At 36.3% G+C, this 12,243-nt stretch overlaps 1 protein-coding gene across 1 annotated transcript; it reads left to right on the top strand.

The window, feature by feature from the left end:
• Positions 1 to 10,820: 10,820 nt before the first annotated feature.
• LOC131222646 (ethylene-responsive transcription factor ERN1-like) lies at positions 10,821 to 12,124 on the top strand. The gene has a single exon (XM_058217796.1). It carries the CDS (start codon positions 11,111 to 11,113, stop codon positions 11,936 to 11,938), a length of 828 nt encoding a protein of 275 aa, XP_058073779.1. The 5' UTR covers positions 10,821 to 11,110; the 3' UTR covers positions 11,939 to 12,124.
• Positions 12,125 to 12,243: the final 119 nt, after the last annotated feature.

Below are 12,243 nucleotides of genomic sequence, written 5' to 3'. Positions count from 1 at the left end.
TTTTTTTTTGTCTTGAAAACAATGACTTTTCTTATAATGGTGACATATTTAGTTGTATTTTTCCATAAAATTAATAAAGATAAAAAATGCTAGAAAAACAGTTTGATTATGATTTATTAATCTAAATATGAATGCAGTACAATCAACAAAAAGGAACGAAAGAAAAAAAGAAAAAAAGAAAGAAAATTTAAAAGTAGAAGAGATTATCGACATCGATATGTGTTAATAGTACTCCAAACTTGGCCGGTCATGAGACGCTAGTGAAAAATATTAGATAGTCGTGGCGTATGATCAGCTGAATGTTACTACGGAATTATCAAGTAAGAACTCGTTAATTTAAAGGTCCAATGAGGAAGTTGTGCATATTTATATTAATTTGTATTGTAGCGATGCGTTGAATGATATAGAGAAAACTAAGCTAAGAAGCTAAACAACTCAAAAATCTTTAGGTATATGTGGGCCCCATTATTTTGTCCATGCATGGGCCCATAAATTTGAGAGCACATTGCCTAGAAAAAAAAAAGTAACTATCCATAGGTTTCGGACCCTCCAAATCTAACCATCCATCTCAGTGGGCTTGGTCACATGATCGAAACCATCCAAACAGTGAGACATATTGGTTTGGTCCATCATTAAAAAAAGCATAATGTGTGCAACGCACATCGCTATGAAGGTGGGGTAGCTTGACTCCCACTCCTTCCTCTTTGGTTTGACAACGGGGTGGGTTCTACACCCACCCCTCATCAAAACCTTTCATCTTGTGGGACACAGGCCCAATTTTTAATGACTATATATTTTTAAAAAATTTTAAAAATTTATTTTTATTTTTGAATTAGTGAGAGAGAAGTGTTGATCCTCTTATCCCTCCCGTATCCCTCGTTTCTCTCTCTCTCTCTCTCTCTCTCTCTCTCTCTTTGTCTCTCTCTCTTTTCTAACGGACTCCCCTTCTTAAGGAAGGAGACGTGGGAGGCAGTGAGAGTCCTATCGTAAATCAACTAAAATCCTATCTCACAGGGAGAGAGAGAGAGAGAGAGAGAGAGAGAGAGAGAGAGAGACCTTTAAAGGTTAGTGTTATGTCATCTACCATCTTTCTTTTCTTGCAGTTTAATTATGTTTATACAAACTTTCGCGATTGACGTTTTAGCTTAGCCATATGTCCATCGTGCGTACATACAAAAATTAAGTAGAAAGATGCAGCTTGTGCACAGAAGGTTGACTCTTATCATAATGGACAACAATTGATTCGATCTGTACGCTCTATGGAATTTTCGAGGCAGAGATATGCAGAGATCTCAGGAATCGGACTTTAATCATCCGATGGACCGCATTGATCAATAGTGGACTAAAAATCTTTCCTTTATTTTAATAATGCACGTAAATTGCTACCGGATTGATATAATGAATGATTCAGATTAACCATCCATCTATTGTATTGAAGTAATTGGATTTTATATAAGGAATGTACAACTCCCTACATGAGTGTTCTTGTGACTTGGTGCAGAGAATCAACTGGCCTATTCTAAGATGTGTGATTATATCCACACTGTTTAATAAATTTTTAAGATATGAATATATTAGAACCTTAAATTTCAAATCAATCAGACCATTATATGGGACACGTCGATTTATATAATCTTATATAATGAATCATGTAATGATCTATTATATCGGAACACTGGGTGATTGATATCCAATCTAATGTAGTCCGTTTATCAAATTCTGGGTATCAGACTACGTTGTTGTCCAGGGTTTGATGATCGATCTGACTGTCTGGTGGGCTGCACTGATTAATCATGTTGATTATTAGAATCGTAATATTTTTAATAAAATGATTTGTGGGTGGTTCGGATCAGGTTGATTAACGATCATCCCTTCTAATTGAGCAAAAGACGATTAATGATTGGTTTACATCTATTCGTCAAGCTTACGTGAACCCTAAATCATTAGAATAGATGGATCCCCAATTATCCGATTAAATATGACACAAACTGTTCAAATTCAGAATGTTTCAATTCGATCTTCAATCAGAAGTCGATGGATCGAAAATATCGAAAACTATCCAGAGAATAAAACCCTAATCTTCTAATTTTATTGATTGGTGGTCGATTCGACCGATAGACCTTCGTTCGGGTTGAGTCCAAAGGAATTTAAGTTGATAGCAAGCAATCCTTCTTGTGGACCCTACAACGGGATATTGGTCAATCAAAGGTGGGTCCCACCATGTTAATTAACATATTCAATACTTGATTTTATTTACATAATTAATAAGGAGTTCTAATTTGATCAAATGCACATATTCTAAGAAATTATTTTCATCAAAACCAGGTGAGTGATCCCAACATGTTTCATTTCCATTAGAATTAAAGTAGTTTGCTTGATTAATATGTTTGTATGTTTATTCTAATATTACTGTTATGTTCTCTTGATTGATTTGATTGGATGTATGACGTGATTTTTATATTAATATAGAAATAATGATGATTACATTCATGGTTTGATTTAATGTGTTGATTATCTGATTTACTATATTAATTTAACTCATAATCTGATTTGCTACATGTTTGTAACTTATGAATTAATTGTTGTAATGACGTTATCGAATAGTATGAAAATTGTGCTGATTCTAATTTGAGAATCAAAATGATATATAAAATTCATGGTTCACGATTTGTTACTATAATTATACATCCATCTTTTGCATGTCCAATATATGCCTAAAGTTTTAGGAGACCTCCCTGGATAGTATACATGATAGAATTGTTACCAGATGTAAACTATACTAGTGGAAGCCTACTCAAGCAATAAATGCGAGTCTTACCAATGCCTACATAGTGGTAGAAGCATGCTAAGGGACATCTACGGGTTGATGGGTTTCCAACTGAAGTAAGTGGATGATTTTTCATTTGATGCATTCACACATTTATGCATTTGCATGACATTCGCATTCTATATTTATATTTTTATATGTTGTTTGTTGCTCTATTTTAATTTGATGTAATAAACCATGTCGAGAATTCTCAATAGAGATGGATCATTGACTCAAGAACATGAGGACATGGTTGAGTTAGGGAAGGACCAACGGGTTACGTGACCTTATCTGTCAGATGAAGAACTAGTTACTTTAGATAGACCATAATCATTCTTTTCACTTTTTCATTTAATATCTTTAGAATTTTATTGATCAATTGAAATACGTTAGACATGACTTTATGGACTAATTAATTGTTATTTACTTAAATAAGATCTTGAATGGATAGATCCTTAGTTAAATTATTAAAAATTGACTGGAATGAATGTTATATTGGAATGTGTTGGTGATAAGTATCTATGAATGTATTAAAAAAATTATGGACACTCGACGTACAAGTCACAACGCGAGTCTCGGGTCCGAAGTGTGCGTTCGGTACCCAAAATTCAGACTATGACACATTTAATATATATATATATATATTATGATGTCGTATGATGCTGTTGCACGTCGTTACGAGCTCGACGAGTCGAATCTTCTTCTTCCGCTTTGTTCGTCTCTTTATCCTTATAAAAAGGAGAAAAAAGAAGAAATGATAGAGCAAGAGCATTAAAAACCACGAGAAAGAAATAGAGAGAGAGAGAGAGAGAGAGAGAGAGAGAGAGAGAGAGAGAGAGGGGGGGGGGGGGGGATTGTGTTTGAGTTGGGTCACAATTGAGTTCGAATCAAATATTCATAGCGATGGGGGTGATCTGTTTTTAAATATGAATTTTTAGATTATATATTATTTATGATTAGCTTAAATTCTGAGTATTCTTAAAATTGTAAAAAATGATTAAATTGAATTTATTGATTTATATTAGTTATATAATTTAGATTTTAGAATGTTTGATTTCTAAAATTTTAGAAACCAATTGAATTAAGATACGAATTACATAAATTATCTTGTTAGGTTTGATTAAAATTTGATTTAAAATTCAAAATGTTGAAACTTAATATTTTGAGATTAATCAAGGTAGATTTTAGATTGTAGCTTTAATAATTAAAATTTTAGTTATTTAAATTAATTTGTTAAATAATTTTTTTATTCAATTTTAAATTTTAAATTTGGGATATATTAATTTAGATTAACTTGTTTAATTTAAAATTTAAAGCTAATTTAATTCTAAATGGATATGTTATTTGTTTTATAACAATTTGTTAAATTTGTAATAATTGGTGAAAATTAATTTATTGAGTATAGATGATAATTTAATTACTAAATATAATTTAATCCTAAATTGTTAAATTATTAGATGCACATTGTTTTGTTATACTTAGATTTATTTATTTTTAAATGGATAAATTAAATCGTTGAATTTAAACGGTAATTTATTTATTAAAACTGATTTAATTTTAATTTTAATTATTTGTATTATATTTAATGATAGAAATGTTAGAATTTTTAATGAATTTTAAGTCCAATAAAATTTTAAATTAATTTTCTTAAAAATATATCGGTTGCACTGGTCTGAAAATATCTCTAAAAGTATATTGAGTGCATTGCCTTGGGAATAACCCTGATAACATATCGGGCTTATTGTGCTGGGAATGTCACTAAAAGTATATTAGGTATACTATTTAGAAAAATGTCAATAAAAATATCAGCAAGGAGAGAAATCATGACCATTGGGTGAATGACCCTAAAATTCATTGAATCCTTTGAAGTCTCCTTTGTGTACGCCATATGGGTATAAGTGTATACGCGAACATATAACAGAGGTACAACTGGAGTCGTACTCTGACTAGCTAATGTTTTTTTTTCCTAACACACACACATACCCCACACACTCACGCCGTAGTGAAATTTCACCACCTATGGGTATTTGAACCCTTGACCAGGTGTTGAAACTCCTAAGAGTCTACCACCGGAGTAACAGTAAGGACCTTTTAACTAGCTAATGTATGAATGAGTCCCTCACCACAAGGATTAATGCAATATGACCATCCACGTGAGTATGCTATTGTAAAGATGATGGATGTTTAATTTAATATTATGAGAATTCGTGAAGATTACTACATGCATGACATGTTTACACTTTCAACACTTTAACTCATGTTATATTTACTTCTGCATTTGAATGTGGAGATATCTCTTGTTTATAAAATCGTAATAATTTAAAAATTTTAAATTTGAGCAAAAGATGGTCACATTGAACCTGTTATGTTCATCTTACTTTGAAAAATGTTATTTGTGTTGGACTAGAATACTACGAATAAGCAAGCATTTAATATTAGATTTTTTAAAAAATGTTTATTAGATTTAGTATCAATTTTAAATTTCAATGTAATAGATTAATTATCTTAAGAGTAAAGATTTAAATATTAAATAGCATGGCTTAATTCTTTATTTTATTGAGATTTAGTTCCATGGTTCTTTTCCTTTAATTTGGCTTTGAATGTTTATTTGAATTTGAGTATGTGCATTGTCCCGAAAAGTAAATAATTAGGTTCATGTTATTGAGACATGACATAAACAGGTTCATGTTATTGAGACATGACATAAACGCTTTAGACTTGCCACAACTTGGACATTAGACAAAAGTGGAGGAAACTAGAATTAAAACTATTTTGAGTATATGTTCATGAGAATGGAAGAGAAATAACCAACTTAAGGTTGAAAGTTTTGTATGTGATTGCATTAGCATGAGGCCTTGACCTTTTTTTCGTGTGCTGTTTTTATAGGTTTTAAGAAGTGGTAGCCATGCGTAAGATTTCATATCTTGCGTAAGAAGTAACAACCTTTCCAGTAGCATTTTCTATCTGGATATGGAGTCCTCCAGGTACTATGCTAACATGAGCGATGATCTTTCCAACTTCGGCGACTTCCTACCATTTGCTTCGATTTTCCGTGGCTTCTAGAAGGTTCTTGGTGTTCTTCGAAAGTATCTCTCTTTAAATTACAGTCTTGGAATAGTCATGCCATGCGTAATTGCTTAACGAGAGTCCAACAATGGCATGTCTCTATTAAATCTTTCTATATACACTAGAGGTCAAACTTACCTTGTGTTTATTGGTCATGTGTCATAAAATAGACGAATGCCTATTGGGTTCTGACCGTGCGTATGTCTGAAACTCGAAGCAAATGGTAGGATTAGATGGTATTAAGTGGGATGGAATTAGATGGTATTAAGTGGGATGGAACTTTAAGGGCCTGTTTGCCCGGCGTATTGGATGAGATTGGAAGGGATTAGGGTGGATAGGTTTTTTGAATCCAACAACGTCCATATTGAGGTATGTTTGGGCAGCGCAGGAGTGAAGAAGGATGGGATTGGAGGGTGGATTCTGATGGAATTTCGTACTGGATTTGGAATTTCCTTGCTAGATTTCTCGTGGGATTGGGGGTATTTCGCTGCTACATGCAAAATCCCGTAGAGATGAGCACCTATTTCCTGGTTGATGATATAAAACCCATGTGGAGCCCACTGTGTATATGTTTGTAAATCCACTCCGTCTATCAGGTGCAAACCTGTATTTAAACCATAAATACTAAATATAGATCTGATCAAAGATTCCTATTAGTCACACCAATGGGAACAATTCTGGTGTATCATATGGAATATGTTGCAATCCCATACCCATCCAAACACGACAAGGGCTGGATATGGCAAATCTCGTCCGCCCATCCAAACATCCCGACAAGTGACTCATTGGATATAGCAATCCCATGGGATTGCAAGCAATCCAATGAGACAGCCATTAATTTCTCGAAAAGGGTGCAATCCACCTTAATACAATCCAATCCCATGGGATTTGCTTGTCCAAACACGCCCTAATTCCCTTAGGGGGTGTTTAGCGTATGGTATTAGATGGGATTAGGTGGGATGGAATTGCATTTGGTCCTGTGCCTATTCCACTCAATGTATGGGAAGAATGGAAAAGCTTGGAACTAGTTTAGACGGAATTGCATTGGGTCTCGTGCCAATTCCACTCAATGTTAGCAAGTTGTGTAGGTCCCACCATGATGTGTGGGCTATATCCACACTGTCCACCCATTTTTTGAGATCGTTTTAGAGCATGGGCCAAAAAATTAGGTAGATCTAAAGCTCAAGTGGACCCCACCATAGAAAGCAGTGGGGATTGAATACTTACTGTTGAAAACTTCTTTGGGGCCACATAAGTTTTGGATCTGCCTCATTTTTAGGCTCATGCTATAAAATGAGGTTACAAAATAAATGAACGGTTTTGATATAACACGTGTTATTCTCAATAGTTTCAAATGATGGTGGGCATATCCCTTCAATGTACCACCGTATTGCAAACATAACATGGAGTTAAACTTATCCCACGGTCACAGGGGACAATCCCTGTCATACGTAATAATTATTACGTATTTTTTATTTTTTCCCATCCCACCTAATCCTTCCCAATAACATGCACCAAGCACCCCCTAAGCATCTGGCCTTCTTAGGAGAGACATGTCCCCAACAAATATAGGTATCTATATATGATATGTTCCTGGTGCCGGTACCTCTATCTTTTGCTTCCATGAGTGTGCCGGCATGTGACGGCTTCTCATTTGCTGATCTAAACTAGGGATAGATGTAAACTCTAATACCAATGGTAAGATTTCCGTAATAAAACTTTTGTAACCCATTAACGGGCAATCACCACCTTTTCCAATGGTATGATCCACCTGAGAATTGGATCTACTTCATTTTTTGGGCTCATGCCCCCAAATAATCAAAAGACTGATGGACAACGTGGATATAGAATACATACATCAAAGTGGGCCCATGGTGAGGGCCATACTGTCTTGGGCGAGGTCAGGGCTGCACCCAATCGGCTCCCTCCAAGCCCAGGCCTAAATACTCAATGGGTCTCACTTAATCCATCTTGCCCGCTCATTTTATGGCATGAGGTCAAAAATTAATCAGATCCAAATCTCAGGTGGACCATCCTACAGGAAACAATGGTGATTGAACAAGCACCATTGAAAACTTTTTACGGGCCACTGTAATGCCCAACGTAATGTTTATTTGCCATCCACCCTGTTGATAAGGTTATACAAACCCGAATGAAGGGAAGAAATAAATATCAACTTGATCCAAGACTTTTGTAGCCCACAATAAGTTTTTAATTGTCGATCACCTCTGCTTCCTATTGTTTGGTTCACCTAAGATTTGGATTTGACCTTAGAAAAAGCTTTCAAAACGTATGAACAACATGGATATACATTAAATGTTGACGGGATCGTGATTTATCTGCTTAACCACGATGTTCATCCCTTTTCTTAGATTAATTTAAGGTATAAAATAAAAAATGAGACAGATCCATCGTTCAAGTGGTAAATTCACAATACTACCAAATAGTAAGTTTAGGTTATATTAAATTCCCCACCCTGCCTGTTCGGCCTGTTCGTGGCTAGAGACTGACCGGGGTAAGACGCAATCCGCGTCCGGGCCGCAGCTAACCCGCTCCCGTGTAAAAGCAACAAAAAGTTAAAGAGTAGTACGGGATGATAAATTCTCGCTCTGAGGAATTGGCTTGCTTGAAATAGTCATGGATTCCCACTACGAAGTCTCCGTGAGAGAGATTTAAAAAGAAGGGACCAGATGTTTAGTGAGCGAGCGTGATTAGTAACCTCTGAGGGGCCCATTGGGATGTCTGTGTTTTATCTAAGCCGTCCATCCGTTTCTCCAAATCATTTTAGAGCACTATCCCAAAATTCGAGCATATATAAAGATCAAGTGGACCACACGAGATGAAACAGTGGGAATTCAATGCCTACCATTGAAAACTTATTGTGGGCCACAGAAGTTTAGGATGAAACTGATATTTCTATTTTACCTTCATCCATGTCTATTTGACCTTATGAACTGATTGGATGACAAATAAACATCACCGTAGTCTCTTGGAAGTTTTCAATGGTGGACGTCATTACCTCCACTGTTTTCTGTGGTGTGGTCCACTTGAGCTTTAAATATGTTTCAATTTTGAGCTCACCCCTAAAATGATTTATAAAACAGATGAACGGTGTGGGTAACACACATATATCACGGTGGGCCCCACAGAGAGCGCGGTGAGTTAATCACTACACAATCCGCGCCCTAAAAAAAAGACCCAATGTGCGTTTTGATTCATGTGAAAGTCTTTATGCTTTCTATAAAGAGGCATCTTACTAATCTATTCATGTGACATTTGGTACCTTTTCATCGTTGTACCATGACCCCACGGTTAAGTAACCCATTTATATTCATTTATAATAAAGAAGCACGATTTCTCACCCATCTTTCAATATACATACACCTTTTTTCTAGTTTTAGTAGTAAAATGGTACAGAGCTGTACCATTAAAATACAAGTAGTAGGGATAGAAATGGTGGTTGTAAGCATCGTTTGTATTATAATAATAATACAAGGGATAAAGAAAGAGTTTTGGTGATGTGAGGAGAGGTTGGCATCAACGTTCCAACAAATGCTCCGTGCACGTCATTCCTCTACCATCTCTTCCCTTGGCCCACTACTCTCTGATGCATCCACCTCGTCGGCTAGCGTCGATTCCTCACTTGCTGCCAAGTGGCAAGCCTGCATGCTTCGATGGTCGTCCCATCTTGCGTTGACCCAGCAAGAAAAGGGACAAAGACTAAGGCAAAAGGATATAACTTAAAAAAATCTTCTGGTCGGGTTTTTACATTCCCATAATAACCTTACTCTTCTTAGAATGACATCCATGTCCTCGAAAAAGTTAAGTAGTGAGGTCAAATGATAATTAAAAATTAAAAAAAAAAATAATTTAAATGCTAAAAACTTGAATTCTAAATCATAATTTTCAAATAATTTTAGAGCCTATTTAGATACCACCAAATAAGTTACTTTTTCTACTTACAACATTAGATAACTTATTTGAAATAAGTAAGTTTGGTTTAAGATTAATTATAAATAACCTTTTTTATTTAAAATTACTTAATGACTTTTGCTTAATAAGTTGAAACCAAGATAAACTACTTAGACCTTAAGTAGTTTATCTTTATTAACTTACGATCCAAACTCCTTCTTAGGGATATTTTAGTTAAAATGAAAACAAATTTTAATGCTCCGCCACTTTCAACATTCAACCTTCAATGTTAAGTGAAGGAGAGCCGAAAGAATACTATACTTTCAACGGAAATTAATTTAAGCATTTAATAAGTTAGATTTGTCAAAAGATACAAATCAACAAAAATCATTGAAAATATCAAATTTTAATGATAATTGCTAAAAATAAGCGGGGGTAGATGGCAAATGGGTTAGGTCAACCATTTGCACCCTGAGTATGTCGGTTGGGACCAAAACCCAAATGCCTAATCATCATTACATGGGTTGGGTCCACAGCCAATGCCGAACCCATGAATATATGGGTTTGGTTGAAGTCCAAATCTGCTATGAGTTGGGTTTGGGTCGGGTCTAAGTTGAGTTGTTCTAATTTATAATTCCTCATATCATATGGACTCCTATCAAGCCCGTTATTGCATTTTCTTTAATCTATGTTTTCAGTTATCAGTTAATGTTACTTACCTAGACTGTGTTTGGGCTGAATCTGGATGTACTTTTGGATTGTCCAGAGTAGACCCATTTGAAAGTTTGTCTGGGCCAGTCAAGTGAGGGCAACTTTGAGACGTATCTGTCCCAGCCCATTTGATAATCAGGCCTTGGTTTGGCCCGAAAGCCACCGACCAATGGATCCAATTTCAAATCCAAACCCTTTTTTCAGTTACATGAGCCGTTGGGTGGACGTAATCCATTTTCACCCCAAGTTGTTTTCCAGGTTAAAAAATTAAAAGGAACTTCTTACAAAGAACGCAATAAAGGGTGTGCTTGCCACTACCCTTGAAATGCCCATGCAATAAAATAAGAGAAACGAAACATACAAAAGAGGGAACATTTAGAAAGAAAAAAAAAACATACCTGGAAATGACTGGGTATGGGTTTATCAAAGGGTCTATGGGAAACTCAGTCATCCTTAAAACGAAAAAATTCCCATTAGCAATGAGACAAGAACATGAAGACAACCCTCCCACTATCATCCCATCTATTCAATCTTCCCTCTATGTCTCTCCCCTCTTTTAAATCAACCCCATCTCTCTCTCCTGTCCCATAACAAATTCTCTCAATCCCAACTTCAATGGAACTCCAATTCCAACAGCGGCAACAACAGCAACAACAACAACAACCACCCCAACAAGAGATATTAGTTGGTAAAGGCAGCAAATTCAGGGGAAGAAGCAAAAGCCACAGCAGCAGCAACAACAAGTTTGTTGGTGTGAGGCAGAGGCCATCTGGGAGATGGGTGGCTGAGATCAAGGACACAACACAAAAGATAAGGATGTGGCTTGGAACCTTTGAGACCGCTGAAGAAGCTGCGCGGGCTTACGACGAGGCCGCCTGCCTTCTCCGTGGGTCCAACACTCGCACCAACTTCATCACCCAAGTCTCCTCCAATTCGCCACTTGCTTCTCGCATTCGCAATCTCCTCAATCACAAAAAACACCAAAAACAACAATCCCCCACTCCCACTACCACTTCGAGTACTAGTACTAATACTACTACCACTAGTAGCAGTGGTACGAGTTCTTGTATAAGCAGGACTCTTTCTCATGACACGAATGAAATGACCCAACTCTCTGATAATGATTATAGACCGGATTTGAGTAATTGCAGTGAAGAATTTGATTTGGGTTCTTCACGGTCTGATCTATCGTGGGTCCTTGAACCCGGGCTTGATCGGTTTCCATTCGCCCCAGACGCTTTGGAATTGTCGAAGCAAACGTTCTTGCCGGAGAACGTGGATTCGGAGACGGCAGAATTCGAACGTATGAAGGTGGAGAGACAGATATCGGCATCGCTGTATGCGATCCATGGTGTTCATGAGTACTTGGAGACTGTCCATGATCCTACAACAGAGGCGTTTTGGGACCTACCCCCTCTGTGCCAGTTGTTCTGCCAAACCTGATGGTTTGATCATCATCTCTTCCTCTCTTTTTTTTTTCTTTTTTTTTTGTTTAAATCTCCTCTTCCTTTCTTTTCTCTCTTTGCATTGAGAAAGCTGAAGGAGACGATGTTTTAATTCCAATAACTAGATTTAGAGGGATGGATTGGGTTATACTGTCAATTGAATCTATTTGCAGTATCTTGTCAATTGCTTCTTTCCAAATTTTATTTTTTTTCTTTTTAAAGGATGATCTGGTGTTCCTAGTTGCATCAGGCCACTGGACAGTACAGTAGATCGATCCGGACCGTACATTATGTTCAGCATGC

The sequence above is a fragment of the Magnolia sinica genome, chromosome 13, assembly GCF_029962835.1.
Source record: "Magnolia sinica isolate HGM2019 chromosome 13, MsV1, whole genome shotgun sequence".
Taxonomy (NCBI): domain Eukaryota; kingdom Viridiplantae; phylum Streptophyta; class Magnoliopsida; order Magnoliales; family Magnoliaceae; genus Magnolia; species Magnolia sinica.
Note: the sequence above shows the minus strand (reverse complement) of the source record. Positions and strands in the feature narration are given on the sequence as shown.

Bases quoted from the DNA above. Each gene is read 5' to 3' on its own strand.
- LOC131222646 (XM_058217796.1), top strand. From the start codon at position 11,111: ATGGAACTCCAATTCCAACAGCGGCAACAACAGCAACAACAACAACAA.